This window comes from Arachis duranensis, chromosome 10 (genome assembly GCF_000817695.3).
Source record: "Arachis duranensis cultivar V14167 chromosome 10, aradu.V14167.gnm2.J7QH, whole genome shotgun sequence".
In the NCBI taxonomy this organism is placed as follows: domain Eukaryota; kingdom Viridiplantae; phylum Streptophyta; class Magnoliopsida; order Fabales; family Fabaceae; genus Arachis; species Arachis duranensis.
In genome coordinates, this window is record NC_029781.3 from 104,716,772 (window position 1) to 104,739,570 (window position 22,799).

Consider the following 22,799-nt stretch of genomic DNA (forward strand, 5'->3'; position numbering starts at 1 on the left):
AAAATCTCATTCTAACCAAGTTAGGTTGGTCTAGTTATTAGCCCACTAGTTCGCTTAAATAAGGGATTTGGATCTTCTAAATTTTAAATTTTTACTTTAGAAAGTAAAGTGTGATATTCTACCATTGAATGGTTTCTCTCTCATATTTACTCTTGGCCCCACCTATAAAGTAAATGGTAAGAGATCACATTTTACTCTCTAATGTGAAATTCAAACTTTAGAGGATCCAAATCCTAAACAAATGTCGGTCATCTTATGCATGCAATGCGGTCTTTAACCACTAATTTTTTCTGACTCTCTAATAAAACTCTCCATCTAGAATTATTCATGTAACCAATTATAAATTATTTGTCAAGAAATTATTTTAAAAGATAAAATTTTTCATGTAATATCAACAATATACTATAATAAAGTAAAAAAATAAACCTCTAAAATTTTTTTTAATAAGACACTTAAACTCTTAACCAATTATGAATACAGAAACATAAATCCAAAATACACCATTCTGACAAAATAATAATAATAATAATAATAAACCATAGTAGTACAAATAACCTTAAATTTCAACAAACTACTCTACCTACTGTTACACTGATTGTTGGCCTTAATTGGTGACAACTTTAATTTCTTGCTTCTTTTTCTTAAATTACAGAAATTTTATTTGATTAAATATGTACAAATTAGTTGGTTTTAAATAGTGTTATCTTTACCATTTTAATTGATGGACAATGTAAATATGAAAATATTAATTTGGCCTTAAAATTTTTTTTAAATAATAATCAATTATAATATTAGACCAGACTTAATTATGTACAATGCTTGATCAATAGTTTTTGTAGAATCTGCTATTTAAAAGAAGTTTGCAGATGAAATGAACGAAAAAAGTTTAAAGCTTAATAAAATCATTTTCAATAGATGAATATTATAAGGATGAGAATATAAAATTTGTATTGAAGATCAAAAAAAGAATGATGGAAGAAAAATTAAACTTGATAAGGTCATTTTTATTGGTTAGATTATTTAAGTGCCATACTATTCCAAATTTGATCCTTACTAATGTTGTGTATGCAGCAGGTTAGATTCATTGAACATATAGTAATACTACTATAGCTAAAGTGCTGGCACACAATTATGCACGTCAACATAATAGAAAGAATTTAATTTTAAAATATTATTATAATGTAAAATAATTTTATACATATATCTAATCATATAATATTACGTTAATAAAAATAATTATATTTTATATTAATCGTATAAATAATAAAATATTATCTAAAATAATAATATAATTATTGTATAAAACGTTCTATACATCAAAATTAAACTATAACAAAATAATATCAGCCAAATTAAAAGATTATACGTGAGTAATTATCCATCCTTATTTCTAAGTTGTACACCTTCAAATAAAAGTCCTCCGCCATCGTCACGTGATTCTCTTTCCACGGCACGAGCAGAGTCATCAATGGAGTCGCCATCACTTTTTCATTCTCGTTTTTGTCCCTTCCCCTCACCAACTCTATCTCTCTATATATATCCACACTCACTCACTCAGCACCAATTCCATTATTTTCATCCTCATTAATTTAATTTCCAATCATGCCCCGACAACGCCGAACCGCCGTCATCGGCGCAGGCATCGCGGGCCTAGCAATGGCTCGCGAGCTGCACCGCGAGGGAATCGAGGTAGTCGTCTTTGAAAAAGGCGACGACCTCGGAGGAACATGGAATTACGACCCGAGAATAGACTCCGACCCGACTGGACTCGAACCGACCCGGGAAGTGGTCCACAGCAGCGTGTACCTGTCGCTGCGGACCAATCTGCCGAGACAGATAATGGGGTTCGTGGATTATCCATTTCGGGAGGACGAAGACGGTGACCGGAGAACGTTCCCGGGTCACAAGGAGGTGCTGCGGTTCGTAAAGGAGTTCGCAGAGGAGTTTGGGTTGCGCGGTTTGGTTCGGTTTGGGAGCGAGGTGGTTCGGGTGGAGCGGGTTGGAACCGGGTTGTGGTTGGTGGAGTGGAAAACGAAGAGGAGTGAGGAGGTTTTGGTGAGTAAGGAGATGTTTGAAGCGGTTGTTGTGTGTAACGGTCACTTCACTCAACCAAGAGTACCAACCATTCCCGGTAAATAACTACTAACCGTTTTCCGCTGTGTTATAATTGGGGAACATTTTTATTTCAGGTACACAAGAGTTCGGTAAATTAAGTATTCTTTCAACCAACTTGGTATAAATTAATATTTTAATTATTTTTAATATTTTTTAATTATATAAAATATTTAAAATATATTTTTTAATATTTAATAATTAATAATATATATTATTTTTAAACTCATTTCAAGAATACATGTTAAGAATAAGATTGGACATACTAACACGTGGTGGTATTTAAGTGTGTGTCTAAAGAATTTTTTTTTAATTTTTTATTAAGACACGACACAGAAGACACGCGTGTCGGACGATGTCGATGTGTATCGTATCCAAAATATGTCCGACACGGGAACACGACAAATAAAAAAAGTGTCCGTACTTCATAACTCTTAAATAAAACTTAAATCTATGACAGATTAATCTTTAACATCTCGAGTTAGAAGCTACTGTAGACAACAAAAAAAATATTCTTTCCGGTCTTAAAATAAGTATCTACTTCACTTTTGGATTTAATTGAAAAATTCATATATTTAGTAAATAAAAAATTGATATTTATATATCAAATTCAGTTACTAAAATTAACCAATATGTATTTGTATATAAATATATGTATTGTTTAATTTATTTTTAATATATATTTTATATTTTAACATATATTTTATATTAGTAGTTAATTTTAGTATACACTTAATATAGTTAAAAAATAATATGTAAAGTGTTTTTGAATTCATAATATCTAAATTAAAATAAATTTTTTATTAGTCAAATTATATATTTTATCACAAAATAATATTACTTTACTTCATGTGAGAATCCAATATTTTTATGTAAAAAGCAAAAGATTATTTTCATTATTTTCTGACTTTAGATGTTTTTACAAAGTATTTTTTATATCTTTATGAGTTTAATTTTTGTGTACCTCCAATATAAAACTATTTTATACATATATTTAATTATTTATTATTATATAAATAACTATTTTTATTTACTACTTAAACAATTATAAAAAAATAGTAAATTTAATTGAATAATAGTACAAACTATTATATACTATATCAAATGTATCAAATTTTAACTTATTTAAAAACAAAATGAAAACTTTTGCTACACACTTACATTACAATATGTTCTAGCCTTCTACCCTAGCTAGTTATATAATTTTCTATTTTTTGACACTATAATCCAATTGACACTTATCTTTATACTACTACTCTCGAAATAATAAGTAACATTTGAATTGATAAACAAAAGATGAATCATTTTATGAATTTTTTCAACTTGATTTTGAGCAATGGGTGCACCAATGTCTCCACATACTTATAAGATTCATCATTGGTTCCTCATTTTGTATTGTGCTGCAGGGATTGAAAAATGGCCTGGATATCAGATACATAGTCACAACTACAGAGTACCCGAAACATTTCGAGATAAGGTAGTGTTCTAAGAATCATTAAAAAACACTTCTTTTTTCATTTCCCTGTGTGCACTACAAATTTTTTAATTAGTGACAACCCTTAACCAACTTGGGTTGGTCGAGTGGTCTGCTAGGTCATCGGCTTAAGCAAGTGTTAGGATTTCGAATCCTAATTTGTGCATGTAGCAACTTATTGGACAGTGACAAACCCTTAAATGGTACTCATATCCGCGACGGATTAGTCCTTGGCCTGACGGGTTAGGGACCGTAAACAACCAAAAAAAAATTAGTGACAACCCTTCAAATTCTAAGTGATAGTTTTGCATCAAAGCAAATGAGTGCTGAATATTGGTATTTGGCCCTTAACACAGGTAGTAGTTATAATTGGATTTGCAGCTAGTGCTTTTGACATCTCAAGAGATGTTGCAAAAGTAGCTAAAGAGGTTCATGTAGCATCTAGAAGTTCAGAAGTTATGGTTATGAAAGTGCCAAATCATGATAACATATGGCAGCATAAAATGGTACGCTAAAAACATGTCTTGTCTTATTGATTTCTGTTTTTATTTTCTATTTGCATTTCCAGTATTTTCTTACTTGAATAATCTAATTGCAGGTAAAATATGTAACCGAAGAGAGTTTGGTAGCATTTGAGGATGGATCCTCTATTCATGCAGATGTTATGTTCTACTGCACCGGGTTTGTGTTATGATTTTTTTGAAGGATGCTTATCTTGTTAGTTTTGTGTTTTCAAGAAAATCTTTCAACTCTAAAACTTGTCCTGTTTGAAACACTGTTTATTGTTTAAGGTAGTTGTTCTGGAAAACAAGGAAAAAAATCTTAAAAATGGATCACAGTTTTCAATCTTAGCATTGTTTTGGAACAATACTCCAAGCTTTTTTGCTATTTTTTTTTTGTTTTTTATATTGTTTATGTTTCCATTACAGCTGTATTGAATTATAACTTTTAGAATCTAATTTGGTGACTGATGAATGAAATGGAATAGTTAATGGATTATACAAGCATGATGAATTATACTCCAACTATCTTTTGAGTGATGAATTATAACTCCTTTTATTGTTTGTGTTTTCATTCTCGAAGTTAATGCATGATTTTGACAGATACACGTATCACTTTCCATTTCTTGAAACAAATGGAATAGTTACCATTGAAGATAATCGTGTTGGACCATTATACAAGCATGTATTCCCTCCTTCATTGGCTCCCTCCCTCTCTTTTATCGGTCTAACTGAGAAGGTAACTGGTAACTAGTTTTCTTGTGTTGCAAGCTATCATGGTAACTGAGAATAGTCACCAATTTCTCATGATAATAGGTTGCCTTTGCAAATTGGTATCTCATAAAAGGAAAGGGAGAGGAGAGAATGATTTCACTGTTCAAACACTTTCCTTCTCTCTCTTTTCCTAAAAAAAATGTGATTAAACGACTATGTTACACTATCAGTATACTAAAATTGAACTTTCTTTTTGAATTTAATCTTGATATATTGTCAGTGTAAAGCAGTATTACACATGCATTCAATTATGTAACAAGCCAACAAAAAAAAATACTTTTTATATTAACTGCGTAAATAGTTATCTGAAAAAACAGATGTAATGGAATGATTGAATAAAACGTTTTACACCAAATTGAACTCTAATTTTTTAATCAAATGTTGTTTTATTGTTTGTACATCATTTTAATTTTGAAGATTAAAGAAATAACCAATAAGCAATCTGTGTGTTATGAGTCTTACCAAATTTAGTGTGCTTAAAAATGTACCATAACTGTACTTCTAAATTCTGTTGAGCTTGGATGTGGTTTCAGGATATCATCTTCCAAATGACGGATTTACAATGCAAGTGGGTAGCTCGTGTTTTATCTGGGAAAGTTCAGTTACCATCTGAAAAGGAAATGATGGCTTCTGTTGAAGAATACTATCAACAGATGGAGAAAAATGGGTATCCCAAGCACACCACTCATCACTTGCATTTCAAAGAGGTTTTTCTCTTTCTCTTGATCTTGATCTTGTTTCTCTGTGACAGTCCCAAAATCATTAAATCCCATATAGATTATAGATTCTCTGTGACATCTATTGTTGGTCTTTTGAAAACTAATGAAGAGTGATTTTGGCATATATTGGTCTAGAATAATTTTATCACCCATCATTTCTCTTTATCATAATGAATTAAATGCTAATGTCACTTTATGATATATGGATAACAATCCACCTAAATGTTCCGTATGAATAAATGATGAAAATTAAGGTATGATTTCCCTTTACCCATTTGCATTTTGCACCATGTAGGTTGAGTACTGCAATTGGCTAGCTGCAGAAGCAGGATTGCCTCCTGTGGAGGATTGGAAGGAGAGAATGTATGTAGAGAGCATTAAAAGTGTATTCAGCATGAAAGACAATTACAGAGACCAATGGGATGATGCTTATTGGGATGCAATCATAAAAGAGGCTTCTCTTTCAAAATGCAGAATCTAGCAGTTCTACTGTTATTTGCTTATTTAGTTACCAAAATGTTCAGCAAATAATTATACTTGAAGAGATAAATGGCAATCATCATTACCCCAAAATTATTTTGGCAAGCACTTAAGACTTGTGGTCTTGTGGAAAGCACAGTTGGATTGCACAAGCCACTGCATGTGAATGTGAAAGTCAAATGCATAAATAAATAAAATGGAAGATCATCCAAAAGAAAAAACTAGCTAATGTATTGATTATATTCTCGCAGTGAATGAGTAACAGGGGATGCTTCCTGCTAGTTTATACATTCCTTTGATACATCCTTACTACAAGGGTATGTTTAGTTGGGGATAACAATGGGATGGAAATTTCCATAGATGAATTTGACATGTAAAACAAAGCTCATCAATGAAATTTCCTCCCAACCAAAACATACAGTGAATATATCCAATCATATATCTCTCTGTTGGTGTCATAAACCTTATGACTCGTGAGGATGTATCTTGCCTACAGAAAAAGCTTATAGTTTTTTTTACCAGATCAATGAAGCAATCTAAAATCATGGAGAAACTAATGGTGTGGAGCTAGATTCTGATGCCGTAAAATTCACTGGTCGTAGGCCTGGTGGACAGTATGCATTAAATGCGTTCTCATAGTGGAACATCAACTGGCCACTATTCTCATCAAGTTCATCGTTTTCAACAGCATCCTAGTGGTAGAAGTAAATACAGCCTTGGTAAGATATTGCACAGATATGTAACAGAGAAGACAGCAGATGGTAAATCCATCACACTCTACTTTGTAAACATTTACCACCATGTGTTTCTCACTCACTGCATGCATCCATTAAGTCCTTAGAATGAGAACAGATAATATGTTTCTAGCTGTTGAGCTCACCTTGAGAGAATAATGGTGAAAGGAAGGGAGAAATCGCATCTTGCAATACTCATTAAACATCAGAGTGAACAGAAGAAGTGGAATCGATGCTATAGAAGCGGCTGGCTTTGACTTCAGTCCAAATATACCAATCATGGTAATCTGCATGAGAATGATTGCCAGGAGAATATAGTGATGAATGTATGGCCAATATTGTCCGCATGTTTCATATGTTGTTTCATATACATCTTGAATCTGCAAAGTAAAACAACATTAGTAAAATGTACAAATGAGCAATGCCTGGTGGATACTATATATATTTTCATTGGAATTTGTCCATTCCCAAACATGAAATGGTGAAAATACCAAAAGAAGAAACATTGATGTACATCATTCATCCAACATCTCAAACTTTGGTTTAGGAAAAAGGGGAGCCAGATAGACCACACATTCTTATAGGGAGGGGAAAAAACAAAGATAAAGCAGTTTCATTGCTTTTCAGTAGAAAACTTCATTGATGAATAGAGTATAACTATGCTTTAAATCAAAAGGACAAGAAAAGAAATCATAAATAGAAAACAGTGGAAGCAGCTTTTCCACAAAAGGTATCAACTATCAAACCTTCCTATGTTTTCATATTCATGCCAAATAGCATTTTTCTAATAAAGATGCTGAGAAACTCACCTGGTTGATATAAACAACATAGCCTAGACAAAAGTAAACGATAAGAAATGGGAGCAACAATGGTGCCACCACTGCATACACTATCCCAATTAGTACTGAGAGAGAGACCAAAGGGATGATTCTGAAGTAGGGCAATGAATAGAGATAAGGATTTTGTTCTCGTTGATAGCCACGTGTACAAGATCTTAAAGTATCCCAAATCAGTAAGCCAGGCTGGAGAAGTTCCAAGGAAAACCCTGACAAACCATCTGTTAAGATGTATGTCACAAAGAAATCAGCCTGGAACAAACAGCAGAAGTCAAAATCATTACCAGGTTCATCAAAATAAAAATAGGAAAAAAAAAAAAAAAACAAAGCCTTGTCCCACTCCACAGATTCAGCTAAATTGATCCAAGTCAAATGACATCATTCTGCCCTATCACTAATTATATATAAAATGATATAGAAAGTAAAAGCTAATTCTTGAAAGTGTAGTGTCTAGTGTGCCAAATATGCGAAATTCTTTATAGCTTCCAGATTCCTATAAAATATTATCAAAGAAAGATATACAACCAAGAAACATACAGAGATCATGTCAGCACTAACAAAATGAAAACATCGTACTTGGGCAGCGACAGCTCTGGCAAGATGACTAGGAAGATCTTTAGGGTGACTGAGAAATAGTCCAATTTCATCAAGAAGTGATCCTGATAACACACTGAGGAAGAACACATTTCCAACAAGAAAGTAGAAGACCATGTTGCAGGCTTTGATCTCCTCCTTGCTTTTTGAAATACATCCAGATACTTTAGCCATAGCAAACATCGCAAATGGCACAATATATATGAATACTTTGAGTACGACACTTGGAAGATATCCTGTCAATATGGAGCTTACTCCTGGTCTAAAGAATGAACAGTATGTCAGAAAAAAGATAAGTAATTAAACACTTTATATTCTGTACTAGATAATGATTAATTAATTACTAATAATGAAGCTTTCAGTCTTTCTAACATGTCTTTCAAGCGGTGCTTTAGTTACATATTGAATCTGGATTTTTATGATTTGTATCTCTACAGATTTTGGAAGCATTTAGCAAAGAGTAATGCCATGAATCAATATGAAACTTGACAGAACTCAACCAAAATTTCTCAAGATTCAAATATGTTGTTGGATAAGCCAAAACTAGTTGGGACAATTCTCTGTAGATCGTAGATTAAAAAAAAAAGTAAACAAGAAAATGAAGTAAACTTGAACATTTAAAATAAAAAAGTGATCAGCATATTAATGCAACAAAAACGGAGGAATTAAGAGGTAGAAGTTCCACTATTTATTTTAGAGGTTATCCAATTCAACTGTGGGGTCAATAATTCAAAGAAACTTAATTCTCCATTGCTAAGACCTAGTACATAAAAATATGTTCAATATCCATACCTCACCTATCTCATTACAGAGAATCATAGAATTTCTCTATTGTCATAACTGCTTTTGAAATTGCTGAAAATATGGTGAATGGAGGAAAAAAATTGCATGCAATAGGTTGATCACTGACATTTAACTAACTGGAAACAGAAGTATGACCCAATCACTTGTAGTTATTAATTATAGAAGTGGCAGGCATAACTGTAAGATTCTCACATCAACTGCATAACCATGGCTGGAGGAAACCATTTCTTCAGCTTCTCATATTTGGCTATTCCTTGAACAGCAGTAACTGGTATGGCAAAGAAAACCGTAAGCAGTGATGCTGCGATAAGAACGCCAAGTCTATAAAGTGGCACTGCTCTGTACGATATTCTCAGATTTCTCCATGAAACATCCCTTGGTTCTGGGGCCTTTTCAGTAATCCAGAGAAGTGGATGTGAATGCTGTTGCAACTCAGCTGCAGTAGCAGCACCCGAACGGGACTTGAATGTAACAAAAGCAGCTGGCAACTCCTAATACATTAGATAAAGCGTGGTAATTGGTCCATTTGTTACCATTTTTATAGAAATAAATAGCCAAAGACATCTGCTCAAAATAATATTCATAAGACTTTGTTTTATATGAACATCAATTAAAGCTTTTCAAACAACTATAATTAAACACATACCTTTTTCTTGATCATGTCTTTGCATTGCATCTTGGGAATCGTGTGACAAAGAGCTTGAAGCTTTTCCTCAAGCAAATCTACTTTTGAAGTCTCTTGTTGTAATGCATCCAAGAGGGGCAACTTATTCTTAGGTTTCTTGGCCATGGAAGTCTCTTTCGAATCCTCTATTTGCCTTGCAAGAGATTTTGCCTGGTTCTACATTTGATAATATCTGTGAGAGGATCCATTGCGAGCTACAGAAATATAAACTAAATTTGTATTCTTTGATGCATTTATGAATATAATAAAAAGAAATTAATTCTGCCATGACTCCAAAAAAGTAGGATACTTTTTTTCCTCATCTTAAACTCGGGTCTATTAAATCTGAAAAATGCTTTCAGGACAATGAATACATTTTATCTCATATAAATATACCATTAGAAAGTTGTAGTAGTCGTTAAAAAAATATGCAACTAAAAAATATAAGAAAATCATAAATAAGATGATTAAACATCAATGCAAATTTGCTTTATGCTAAATACAGGATATAATACTACGTTTAGCATCAACAAATTCCATTTTGGCACCTTTGAACTCAGTAGCCAAATATAAATACTTGCTGTTTTACTAAATTCAAACATGGATTTTGTTTGAAAAAGCTGCTAACCTGTTCCAAGTTATATAAATAGAACTTCAATCATATGAATGTCAAGGGAAGTTTGATTGGAAAACTATCTATCAATGCCATTTTAGCTGCCTATATGCTTAAAGTCAAAATTGAAAGGGAAACAGTCCAGAAGAATTTCAAACTGTTCAGAATTATTGTATTCTACACATTTCCATCCAATATTAAATATGACTAGGATATAAGAGCATCTCATCATTGACAAAATTGTTATCCAATTTTCAAAATTAGCATGCAGAGATTGACTACACTCTCATAAGTCTCATTGCACACCAAATTATACTATGATGATAATTCTGAGTTGTAGTGGGATAGCACATGATGTTTTGTGAAGGGGTATATCTCTCAGAAGTGCAAATAGCTCTTACCACCAGCTCCTGAAGATCTTGAGTGCCATACACCATTTGATGAGAATAGTAAGTACTTGGATAGTGTTTGGAGAAGAAATGATCGACAGAACAGTCACGAGCCTGGTGTTCTGTGCAAAATGGAATTTCACGAACTATGATAGTAAATTGGTCAGGTCTATGTTTTATATTTTGAAGTTGCTGAATCCTTTGAATCAAAATGTCATCAAATTCCTGGAGATGGAATAATGCATAAAAGTAATATCAATATTATATTGAATAAATTTACTAAACAATATGGCTATTCCAATACTTTAAGATCAACTGCACTTCTCTTTGATAATTATTGTTTGTAAGAAGCAATTAATGCTTCCAACAAATGTGTTTTGACAACACTGCAAAAGATATCAAGCTGTGAGAAATTCACCTTATACAGCAGGTACATCCCATAGAAAGATATAAAACACAAGCATGAAAAATGCACCCAAAGCCTGTTAAAAAAAATCATGAAAAGAGATCAGTTTAAAGGCATTGTATATTAATAAGAGCAAGACGGAAATATTAAAAATCTGTAATAGAATTGCTAATATAATGACTCATTGCCTTATGTGGGAACTCATAAGAAGGTATACACAAAGAGACATATATAAAATGAAGCAATAAGTGAGAATTATCTATCTTAATAAGGCATTTCTCCTACACATTCATCAAAGCATGAATGGCAGAGTTACAGATTAGGGTAACTTGATGAATATATTTCATTTTCAGGTAAAAATTAAGTTCAAAAAATGGTTCATTGAGTCAAATGCAATTTGCATTAGCAATCTTCGAATGCTCTATATTCATCATCATTATTATCTTCTCTTCTACAGACCCACGTATATTCTAACAACTGTGATCTGACTTCATTAAAATAAACATGAGTTGAGCACTATTCTCTGCATTAACATAGACAAATAATTACTATGCCCATTTTCCAGAAACAAAGTATCAATGTTTCAGACAAAATATCTTTTTTTTTTAAAAAAAAGGTAGCTTATGTGAGCAAGATTCCAGGACAGTCTCACCTTTCAGAACCTCTGCTGACATTAGATATTGTAAACAAATCCGTTGTATAGTAACTGTTATCCGAGGGCTCCTTTTCACCATAATTGATAGGGAGAAGTACCACCAACCCAACAAGAGAACATACTGAAAAGAATTTAATACTGCAAAGTGCAAACCCCCAAGAAAAGTATTAAAATTCAGTCATATATTTTAGGGGGACAAAAGATGGAAATTTGGCGGGAGAGCTGCATGCTACATACAAAATGGTTGAAGCTCAAACTCATTGGATGTTTCATGACCCCACTTAAAGTAAAAAATTTAAAGCAAGTCTTAAGAGTAAGTTTACTTCCATGCTTATGATTAGTCCATGTCATGAGTCTTTGACTACTCTTCTCCTTTTTACCTCTACTTTTCTTTCTTCGACAATTCATTCATGTCTCAATACTTGCTGAAAATGGAGTCTTGTTATACTGATTGGACTAAGAAAAAAGTTCCATTTGAGACTATCTAGTATTGTTGGATTACAATTGAGTGTGTCAATCTCATATACTTCTTTGACTACTGCTTAATTACAAATAAAACATACGTCTTCGACAAACTGAAACTGAAGAATGAACAAGCATAATTACCCTATAGATTTGTGATCTTTCAGCAAACACCATAAACCATATCAACTTTTGTCTTAATCTTAACATCAAATAGCCAAATAAACTCGTCCTCAAAATAACAAATCCATCAATTCAAATTTACTGAATTTTTAACGTATCACTTTATCCAAATTCCCAGTCATTATGAACCAGAGCAAGTAACAACAAATTAGCAATAACATCTAACTTCAACAAAATTCTACACTGCTAATCATTTTGAGCGAGCGAGTGAGTGAGTTAGTTACCCGAACTTGAAGAGCCTGAGGATGACGAGAGCGTCGAGGCCGTGATTGGAGAGGATCTGGTCCTCGGTGAGGCGGAAGGCGCGTGAAACCCAGGAAACAGAAGGGAGGAAGCGGCGGGAGTGGAGAGGGAGGTTTTGGCGGCGAGAGAGAGTGCGAGCGTAGTAAATTGAAGAATTTGAAGGCTGTTTCTTGAGAACGGAGAAGACTGAAATGAGTATGATTGCTAACCCTATGTTTATTCCAGCAGAAGCCAATAGACTGTGAGGGTTCATTCTCGAAGGAAGAAGAAGGAGGAGGAGGAGGAGGAGGACGATGTGGCACCTTATGCGGTTATATATGAATAAGGTGGTTACGTACGTGGCAGCTTATGGCGCCATTTCAGTGTAACACTAAAACTGTTATTTGAAGTAACTGCTAATTGCGGTGTTCTACACTCTCTTTCCATTACTCTGTCTTCTTTTGCATCCATGCAAAAGGAACGTGTAATCCCCATATTTATGACACGTGGAATTTTCAAGTTTCCGTAATATTAGAACTTCGGTAATAAAATTCACGATAAAAAGAAAAATTATTTGTATTTAATTTTAATGTATTGCTAATAATATAGAAAAAATTAAAATTTTATGTAAAATTAAAAAAGTAAATTAAGTATATAAAATATAAAATTTTAACAAGATTTAAATAATAAACTCTTCGAATTTAGTATAAATTTTGTAAAACTAATTTACTCATTTAAAATCATAACATCAACAAATTTTAAAAATTAAATTGAAATTCTAACTACTTGGCTGATATAATAATTTCATCAAATTCAAGCATTTAAATCATTTTTGAAAACACGCGCACTAACTCATTTTGAATGGAGCGTAACTACACGCGCCCCACTCAAACGGTTCCTCTTCGTCTTCTTCTTCTTCCTCTTCCTCTTCATCTTCCTCTTCGTCTTCTTCTTCTTCTTCTTCTTCTTCTCTTCTTCTTCTTCTTCGTCTTCTTCCTCTTCCTCTTCCTCTTCCTCTTCCTCTTCTTCTTCTTCTTCTTCTTTTTCGTTTTTTTTCGATTTTCAGGTTTCTGAAATTCTTCTTCTTCTTGCTCTTCTTCTTCTCCTTTTCTTTCGTTTCTGCACATTCTTCTTCCTCGTTTTCTTTTTCTTCTTCTTCATTTATGTCTTTTCTCAATGTTTTCTCGTTTTTTTTTCAATTTTTCATGGTAAAATCGTTTTTGAAGAAGAAGAAGCAGCAGAAGATGAGGAGGAGAAAGAGAAAGAGTTCTGAATTATGCATAAGATGTACTTCAACGAATTTTGGGTGTATTTTCTTAAATCATTTGGGTGTATTTTCTGTAACTGTATTCTATAATCGTTTGGGTGAATTCTTGTAACCGTATTTTCTGTAATCATTTGGGTGTATTTTATGTAATCGTTTGGGTGTCTGTAATGCCTGCTATTTTTTCTGAAATGAAAAATACACCCATAGATATCAGTAAGATACACCCATAGATATGAGTTAGATACACCCATAGATATCAGTAAGATATCACTCATATCTATGGGTGTATCTGACTCATATCTATGGGTGTATCTGACTAATATCTATGGGTGTATTTTTCATTTCAGAAAAAATAGCAGGCATTACTCAAATACACCCAAATGATTACATAAAATACACCCAAGAGATTACAGAAATACACCCAAACGATTACATAAAATACACCCAAGAGATTACAGAAATACACCACAGGAATTCACCCAAACGATTATAGAAATACACCCAAAAGATTACAGAAAATACATCCAAAGGATTTAAGAAAATACACCCAAAATCATGCATAATTCAGAACTCTTTTTCTTTCTCCTCCTCATCTTCTGCTACTCCTTCTTCTTCAAAAATGATTTCAGAGCTTGATGTCAAAAAACAATAGAAATCGAGAATAACGAAAAAAGAAAATAGAGAGAAAAGCACGTAAATGAATAAGAAGAACAGAAAGAGTAAGAAGAACGTATAGCAAGAAGAAGAAGAAGAAGAAGAAGGAGAAAGAGAAGGCAAGAAACGTACCTTGAATAATATTTCTTCGTTTTTTCTAGTGATTTTGATGAAGGAGAAAAAAAAAACGAAAAGAGGAGAAGAAATTTCAATAAAAAAAAAGAGGGAGGAAGAGAAAAAAAAGAGATACAGAGAAAAAAGAAGAGGAAGAGGAAGAGGAAGAGGAAGAGGAAGAGGAAGAAGAAGAGGAAGCACGGAGAAAGAAGAAGAAGAAAAAGAGGCACAAAAAAAACGTGAAACGGCATGAATAAAGCGCGTGTAAGTGACGTAGGAGTTGCAACACGTTTTGATGGATTAGGCATTAATAAACTTGTAATAGTTACAAGCCCTAATCGCATAGTTACAAGCCCTAATCGCTTGTATACTGAGCTTTTCCCTATTATTATTATTATTACTATTATTATTGTTATTGTTGTTGTTGTTGTTGTTGTTGTTCTTGTTGTTGTTGTTGTTGTTGTTGTTATTCTTGTTGTTGTTGTTGTTGTTGTTGTTGTTCTTGTTGTTGTTGTTGTTATTATTATTATTGTTCTTCTGTAATAGACCAAGGTGAGTTCTTCAATTCCCATTTTCCGATTAGAACTGCGTTATGGATGTCATAATATTATTCTAAACAGAGCAGCAGAAACTATTATTCATAATATTATTCAAAATCATGCAGGATATCGCAGTTAAAGTTTAGCCATATGCAAACAGAGCAGCAGAAACTAACTGATAATAAACAAACCATTGTACCAGCATATTAAAATTAGAAATGAACAACAAATTATGATTAAGTTAAAACAACAGCTAATGGTGCCTGCTCCTTGAATTGTCATCAACAATTTCAATTTGTTCATTTTACAGCTTTCAAATCCCAGACAGAATGTAGAATGCTTTTCTGCAGAAGTTCCACAGAAACGCAAGTACCATCCAGCATCCATACAAGTTATTAAAGGTGAGGCACCAGATTGGAAGATAATCTTAAGAGTAACATGAGACATTGTTGACTTCAGCGGAGTGAATATGAAGTGCCAGCAAAAGAATAACGAGATGAAACTGGCACAGATGCGGATTCCAAATTCTCTCGGCGGTATTGCTGCATCCGTTCATATTCAGACAAGGCATCGGCGGCAGAATATGTTGAGTAATGCCTGTCATGGACCGTCTCCCTCCTCTGCAAGTCATCAGTCCCAGTCCCAATCAAAGTCCGTCCCCCAACCACATAAGAGCTTCTAGGGATGTCTTCCCTACCTAAAGGTGGCAAATATGGATCTCTTGGTGAACCACCATAGCGATACGCATAATAAGGATCCTCTTTACGATCAGAAATCGCACTGCGATAATAAGGATCTTCAACGCGTGAAGGGACGTTTTCAATGTAGATAGGATCTGGGTGAAGATGGTCCCTCTCATAATCTCTCTTGTAAGGAGGTTCCAGTATAGGGTTAACAAGGGAAGCTGAGGCCACAGACCTTACATCTCCTTGGAGACCATAGGCTCGATAACTCTTCTCTGTAAGAAAGAGATCGCGTGGAATTTCCTCTCGGCGTTCAACTCGAGAATCCCTCTCATGAGGCAGCACATTGTATCTGTTCATATTACTAATGGTATACGGATCCCCAGCAGCACTTTCCCTGTGCCGATGGTACGCCCTACCAACATCGCGATCATCCACATCTCGAATCCTTGCTTTTGGAGGGGAGCGGACTGGCTGTAAGGTTGAACGAGCTTCTACTGTTCGGAAGAGTTCAGTAAGCTTCCTAACCTGAAACAGAACACTTGAATATTATTTAGGACAAATCACTAAAGAAATTGACAAATAGCTGACCGGAAGCAATATGTTATTCTGACTTGTCTGATAGTAAGCTCGGTTTTGAACTTGTTCTTTTCATTGTAATTTTCCTTGATAGCCTTTCTGAAAATGTTCTCTGGTAGCGGGAAACAATCACGAGAAACGGTGAATCGCACCTGAAGACCTCACAACCATCAGCACATAACCCATGAGAGACAAAGATTAGGACAAGATATAAAAAACTGAAAATCGGATCAAATAAAAGACAATATTGGGATAAACAAAAAAGAAAGAGCAAATAACCTGAGCAGGAAAGTTACCACCAAAAGCTCGGGGTTCAAGTTTCATACCACCAGAAGATGAAGCTTTGTAAATCCCATACAGCAGCTTCAGATCAAAATCATAAAGAAAAAGCTTCATCCCAGGCTTGACTCCTAAAACAACATCCTTTTTGCCAGCTGGGACACCCATTACATGATATCGGAAACAATCAGGTTTTGTCTTTCCACTGCACATGAAGATGACACCACCAAGTTTTTCTCTTTTCTTCTCACTTGATCTGGTATTTTCCATGCCACCATGCTTATCTTTATTTGCTCTACTCTTAGAACCCTTGTCTGCCCCTCTATGCTTCTCTTTATTATTCTGTTTTGGCTCACTCTTATTTGACTCTACGATCTTACTTCTTTCAGCTTCATGCTTCTTCTCAATAGGACCTTTGTCACTAGTCCTCTTATTTGGACTTTCTTTCTCTTCACTCTTTTCAACCTCCAAATTCTTCCCTTTAGGTTGCTCGTCGGTCTTTCCAACTACCTTCTTGTTCTTCTTCCACTTTCTATCTTTACCATGAATCTGTTGTAAACCGTTTTCCTTAACATTTTTAGATTTCTTAACAATTTTAGCTTTGGCCTTCAATGATCGTGGAGTATTCTTGTCACTTGGCTCTGGTTGAATAGATCCTTGAGGATCTTGCTGACTAGATCCTTGAGGATCTTGCTGACTGGCTCCATCAAGCTCCAGTTTAGTAGATTCTTCAGCATTTGGTTTATTAGATCCTTCAACAGGAACTGTCTTATTCTTGCCATCATTTTGCAAGGACTTGTTTCCATTTGCCTTTACTTTAGCAGTGTTAGCTGATTTCTTGCGGATTCTTTTGACCTTCAACACTCGTTTAGTTTTTTTCTTACCCAACTCTCCTTGACTAGATCCTTTCGGCTCTGGTGCGTTAGATCCTTGCAGCTCTGGTTGACTGGATCCCTCAGTCACCAGTTGACCGGATCCATCAGGCTCCAGCTTACCAGATCCTTCTGTCTCTGGTTTATTATATCCTTCAGTCTCTGGTTTATTGGATCCGTCAGTCTCTGATTTATTGGATCCTTCAGGAGGACTTGTCTCATTGCTACTATCTTTTTCTGATGACTGAGGATTTGAAGGCACTTCAAGGGAATTCTCGGTTCCCTTGCTGTCTTCCTGCTCCATATTTATACGTCTCCGCACACAAATTTTAAGAGGAAATGTTACTGCAATCAGCAAGCATGGAATTGGATCAGTTGTTTGAAAAATTGCTCTTTCTTACAACAATGTCATACAGCTCAAATCTTGTCTAGAGAATTTCATCAGATGTTTGAATCAGTTGCACAGCATGGAATTGGATCTAAGCGACCATCGTACCACAAAATGGAAAAAGAAGAAGAAAAGAAACTTATGGTGGTGACGAAATTTTCAATTAATTTAGAAAGACATCTAGCCACAGTTAAGCATAATTCAAATGAAGCCAAAACACCTGAAACTTCAAAGATTGTAAAGTTTTAACAGATTAAGGTTTCATAATAGGATTTCAGCAACAAAATCGCATTATACTCTAACCATAATCTGAGGAAAAAGAATTTTCTGGAACCTTTGTTTTCTGATCAGTGAATTTTGGTTTAGACTTGCATCATTTCATACATAATTACGTAAAGATATTGACTTTCAGCAATAACAATATTACGTGCCACACCAAAGGTGATGGATACATGCAAATACCTTTAATTCAATCATATTCTCAGCACTCAAAAATTAGTGGTAACATAAGACATATTCATCATTCATAATACAAATAACCATAGGTTAATGCAAATCACCAGCAATCAAACAGAGGTGATAGAAGCAGGCAAGCAGGACTTCAAACATGCCATAATAGTAAATAGCAATAGTCTAACATGTAACAAACATAATATTTGAATAGATCAATGTGACAAAGAAGACAACAAATCCACTAACTAATGAAGGATAGCGAATTTTTCTTTTTTCATTTCTCTGATGGAATAAAAAAGCAAATGATTCACATTATCACAATCTCGGATGATGCACAGAGCACACTAGGCTGAGCCGAATGGTCTGAAACTCAAGGGAACGAGGAAAGTGTTAACACAAAGGATGACAATCCATTGTGCAAAATGGTGTTTGTTGATTATGAAGGAGGTGACTAAAGGTTAAAGGTTAACCTAATGTAACCGTAGCATAAGAGAATTGGACAGCAGAGAACTGCAAATAGAGGCTTTGGCTGCCACAAACCGGCAGCTTAGCTATAGCCAAAGAATGCTGCAGCTCCCAATATATGCAGCAAACCAGATAATGCAATCGACATGATTCTATTCAATGGACAACAAGATTAAACTTCTAGAACAGTTTGGATCCACAAAAAAAGGTGTAAAACTGCAAATATTATCCTAAGAATGGGTGTCCATAACATGGATTTTGGTCCAGCTCAGAGTCAATTCAATGATACACCAAAGAGAATGCAAAGCAAAGTCCCCAATTCGATTTACCCAACTATGAATTAGCAATCACTACCACTACCGAATGAGCCCCTCACTCCACCCGATGTCTTTTTGGGATAAACTCCGAGTCTTTGACAGCTGTGTGAACTCTTCTTAGCAATCACTACCTGAAGGCAAAAGAACCATGAAATGATTCGCCATAAACTAGCATCAAGTCATAACAAGAGTACAAACATCAACCTTTAGTCATAAACACGAACAATTACAACCATCGCAGAAGCTGAATTCCAATAAGATTAAAAATAACAAAAGTAAATTAGAAAAAAAAACACCAATCCCGAATAAAATTAAAAATTAGAGAATACCAGAAAATGTGCTTTATTGAAAAGAGTGTCCGGCGAGAGCGATTGAGTGAGGGAGAGGGTCCGATTATGGAATTAGGGTTCGAGATAGGGTCATTACGGTGTCATATTGGGGACGCACACAGCGAGAAACACGAAGCAGTAAACAAAAAAAAATGGGGAGAAAAATAAAAACAAAATACACGAAGGAGAGAGAGAGAGAGTGACGCAGAATGGAGATAAGTGCCTTAGATTGAGTGCCTGTTTTTCACTGATACGCTGTTCTTTTTCTTTATTTTTGTTTTAGTTTTATTTTCTTTTCAATTTTCTAGAAATTTTATTTTGATGTTAGATAAAAATAAAAATCAGAGGTTTAAATTATGTCTTGTACATGCAACAATCTATTAACAAGCAACATATCTTAGATGCGTAACAATCGATTTTTGATTTGTCAGATTAGAATTAAAAAAAAAAATCGGCTTTCTTACATGGATATTAAATCTGGACCGGTAACTAACCTGTCCAAACTCCAAAGTCCAAACTACGGAGCAGGTGCAATAGTTCTTGATAAATAGTATTAGAGAAAGTAAATATAATTAATTTTTAGTTAATTAATATTAATTAATTTTCTTTTAATTTTAAAATTTATTATTTTGTAAAAAATTTAAAATTTAAAATTAATATTTTATTTTAAAATTTAAAAATTATTATAAACAAAATAACAGTAAAAAAAACTGGTTAATATTAATTGAAAAGTTGGTTCTATAATATTATTGCATGCAGAAAATTGGACAAACTAGATCTGTGTTTTTTTTATCTATTAATTTTTTACAAAATTTTAAAAATTAAAAAACTGAAAATAAAAACATATATTAAATGAGATTTCTATTTTTTTTATCAGTGATTGTACTAATTTATTTTTAAATTGCTCTTACTTTTATTACCTACAAAAATAAAAAATATTATATATATAAAAAAATTAAGAAAAAAAGATAAATATGTCATTGATTTTTCGGCTCACGTACATTTAAATTCTCGAGAATTTAAAAATACATTTAAGTTTATGATTTTTTTAAAATCTTGATACATCAGTTATTCTATTCACTTGAATATGTCAGATCCAACGGAAAAATCAAATATGACTTTTGTTGTAGTGACGTGATTGATATACAGATGCACACGTAAAAGAGTTTTTAAAATGGAACAAATTAAATCCAGGGATCGATATGTTCAAATTTTGAAAAAAATCAAAAATTTAAATATATTTTTAAATTTTTAAGAATTTAAATGTTTATGAACCAAAAAGTTAAGGACTTATTTATTCTTTTTTTAATTAATTATATTTATTTATATATAAATATATATACTATTTAATTTATATCCAGTGTGTATTTTATATTATAATATGTGAATAAGTGAATTACAGCGAAGGATTCCACAGTGAGAAATAAAGAAGTAAGTATTAGAGTAGAAACAAAACATCGTATTCCTATGCATTATTGCTGGACACAAAACACTATTCTATTTTGTTTATAAAGCTAAAATAGTGGAGAGCACATGAAGTGCATATGGAATATTGAAGGAGAGAGAGAGAGAGAAAGAAAGAACTTCACTCAACAACATGTCTTCCTCCATCAATAATCATCATCCTCAACCTTCTCTTCCTTCACAAAGGTAATACACTCTTTATATTCTTCATTTATTCCAATCTCTGTTGCTTTGGGTTTTTGGATCTAATTTAACCTAATTATTCTCATTTTATTTATTTATTTTGATGTCATGTCATGCCATCTTATTCTTGTGTCAAGTAGAACTAGTTTATCCTGCTTCTGCCTGTAGATTAAGTAGATTATATATTTTTTTTTTTTGAAGATAATTAACAATCTTAATAAAACTTGTAAAAAATAAGATTTAGGTACATATATATACATGAGTTTAGCTAAGCTGGTCGTGTGTTTTTATCTACTGCTGGATTTGGTTTGAAATCTTAATTCTTAATTTGTTTGGGTAGTTCAGATTGCTTTTAGTTAAATTAGTTCGTTGATCTAATGAAGCTATGTAAATATATCTATAAAACACATTAATCAGCAAAAATTTCAAATTATTAAGGGAAAAAAAAGGTTCTTTGTTGCAAAGTAGAAAATCTAGATAGAAAAAGATAAGTAACACAAAATAATGTAGAAGTTTAAAGAAAAGGGACACAAATTAGGGTTGTCAAATGGGTTAGTCCGGCTCATTTAGACTCAGCCCGTCAAGCCTGTGAATTAAATGGACTGGTCCGTTTAAGTCTGCTTTATTTGCGGGCTAAAATTTTTTAGTCCGGATCGTTTATGGTCAGTCTGATGAGTTAAACGGGTCAGTCCGTTTATCATTTAATTTTACTTTTTTGAAAAATATTTTAACAAAAAATACTACTTTTAAGTCAAAAAATTTTAAAAATAATATTTTTTTTAGTTGATGGATCGAATCGGGAAGAATATCAGCTAAGACCCGTTTAACCCACGGATTAGCCTGTCATTTTTTTCGGATTAATCGGGAGCTCAGTCCGTTTAGTCCGAAATTTAAACGAACTTAATTTTAGAGGCAAAATCCGCCCATTTTGACTGTCTAACACAAATGTTATTATGGCTCAACTTGTAGCATTAAAAAAAAATTGGTAAAAAGGTTTGACTTACAGGGAATTATGTTCATAGCATTCACCAAATTATAATCACAAAAATCACAATCAAATATTTCAATGTAAACATATGAATGATAGGCAAAATAATGAATAGTAATTCAATTTCAAACTATATATCATTAATTTTTTTATTATTATTTTAGGTATACATTAAAATTAACTATTAGTATACAATACACATTAAAATATAAAATACACATTAAATAAATTAAACTATATATATTTATACACAAATATATAATAATTAATTTTAATGTACAAATAATATTTTTAATTTTTTTTCCAAGGAAGATTCAAAGTCATAACACTATTCAAATTCACTTACTAAATACAAATGTACTTATGTAAAGGAAGAGTGTGTTGGTGGAGTTGTCCTCAAAAAATGAGCATGACCACATGATCATGTGCTTGTTCACATTCACCATTGATTTTATATTTCTAAAAGAACAGCATGATAAAAAGATAAGAAACTATAGAGACGTAAGAATAGGAGTTTTTCCTTTTTTTTTTTAGCACAATCAATATATGTTCCTAAAATATTTGTAATTACTTATTTAATTTTTATATAAATTTTGTTAATATT

General features: G+C 33.1%; 4 protein-coding genes across 8 annotated transcripts in view; 2 read left to right on the forward strand and 2 right to left on the reverse strand.

Moving 5' to 3' along the window:
* Positions 1-1,551: 1,551 nt before the first annotated feature.
* Positions 1,552-6,068, forward strand: LOC107471819 (flavin-containing monooxygenase FMO GS-OX-like 2). Its single transcript, XM_016091316.3, has 7 exons — positions 1,552-2,131; positions 3,519-3,589; positions 3,943-4,092; positions 4,185-4,267; positions 4,690-4,825; positions 5,394-5,567; positions 5,875-6,068. Exons 1-7 carry the CDS (start codon positions 1,603-1,605, stop codon positions 6,058-6,060), a joined length of 1,329 nt encoding a protein of 442 aa, XP_015946802.1. The 5' UTR covers positions 1,552-1,602; the 3' UTR covers positions 6,061-6,068.
* Positions 6,069-6,079: 11 nt separating this feature from the next.
* Positions 6,080-13,049, reverse strand: LOC107471818 (CSC1-like protein At3g54510). Its single transcript, XM_016091315.3, has 10 exons — positions 12,624-13,049; positions 11,752-11,892; positions 11,112-11,175; positions 10,706-10,918; positions 9,674-9,868; positions 9,220-9,518; positions 8,206-8,485; positions 7,603-7,881; positions 6,940-7,173; positions 6,080-6,751 (listed from the first exon to the last, which is right to left on the reverse strand). Exons 1-10 carry the CDS (start codon positions 12,893-12,895, stop codon positions 6,602-6,604), a joined length of 2,127 nt encoding a protein of 708 aa, XP_015946801.1. The 5' UTR covers positions 12,896-13,049; the 3' UTR covers positions 6,080-6,601.
* A 2,325-nt stretch (positions 13,050-15,374) lies between these two features.
* Positions 15,375-19,770, reverse strand: LOC107471842 (uncharacterized). 5 transcript variants are annotated; one of them, XM_021132958.2, is made up of 5 exons: positions 19,561-19,770; positions 19,275-19,362; positions 16,737-17,953; positions 16,493-16,609; positions 15,375-16,406 (listed from the first exon to the last, which is right to left on the reverse strand). In XM_021132958.2, the coding sequence occupies exons 3-5, from the start codon at positions 17,910-17,912 to the stop codon at positions 15,651-15,653; spliced, it is 2,049 nt and encodes a 682-aa protein (XP_020988617.1). In that variant the 5' UTR covers positions 17,913-17,953; positions 19,275-19,362; positions 19,561-19,770; the 3' UTR covers positions 15,375-15,650. The 5 variants fall into 5 exon arrangements, with proteins under 5 accessions (XP_020988617.1, XP_015946831.1, XP_015946832.1 ...); XM_016091345.3 differs by having other exon boundaries at positions 19,269-19,362; XM_016091346.3 differs by having other exon boundaries at positions 19,249-19,362.
* A 1,296-nt stretch (positions 19,771-21,066) lies between these two features.
* Positions 21,067-22,799, forward strand: part of LOC107471843 ((+)-borneol dehydrogenase 2) — a 4,792-nt gene continuing 3,059 nt past the window's right edge. The window contains exon 1 of the mRNA XM_016091348.3: positions 21,067-21,210. Within this exon, the coding sequence (XP_015946834.1) occupies positions 21,158-21,210 (53 nt within the window). The 5' untranslated portion in view covers positions 21,067-21,157. The remainder of the gene's footprint in view (positions 21,211-22,799) is intronic.

Excerpts from the sequence above, each read along its gene's own strand:
- LOC107471819 (XM_016091316.3), top strand. The coding sequence starts at position 1,603 with ATGCCCCGACAACGCCGAACCGCCGTCATCGGCGCAGGCATCGCGGGC. Across the intron at positions 3,590-3,942 it reads CCGAAACATTTCGAGATAAG|GTAGTAGTTATAATTGGATT; the intron begins GTAGTGTTCTAA and ends CCCTTAACACAG. Across the intron at positions 4,268-4,689 it reads GTTATGTTCTACTGCACCGG|ATACACGTATCACTTTCCAT; the intron begins GTTTGTGTTATG and ends TGATTTTGACAG.
- LOC107471818 (XM_016091315.3), bottom strand. The coding sequence starts at position 12,895 with ATGAACCCTCACAGTCTATTGGCTTCTGCTGGAATAAACATAGGGTTA. Across the intron at positions 11,176-11,751 it reads GTCAGCAGAGGTTCTGAAAG|GCTTTGGGTGCATTTTTCAT; the intron begins GTGAGACTGTCC and ends TTTTTTTAACAG. Across the intron at positions 9,869-10,705 it reads AAGATCTTCAGGAGCTGGTG|AACCAGGCAAAATCTCTTGC; the intron begins GTAAGAGCTATT and ends TATCAAATGTAG.
- LOC107471842 (XM_016091347.3), bottom strand. The coding sequence starts at position 17,912 with ATGGAGCAGGAAGACAGCAAGGGAACCGAGAATTCCCTTGAAGTGCCT. Across the intron at positions 16,610-16,736 it reads GTGGTAACTTTCCTGCTCAG|GTGCGATTCACCGTTTCTCG; the intron begins GTTATTTGCTCT and ends TGAGGTCTTCAG. Across the intron at positions 16,407-16,492 it reads CCGAGCTTACTATCAGACAA|GTTAGGAAGCTTACTGAACT; the intron begins GTCAGAATAACA and ends GTTCTGTTTCAG.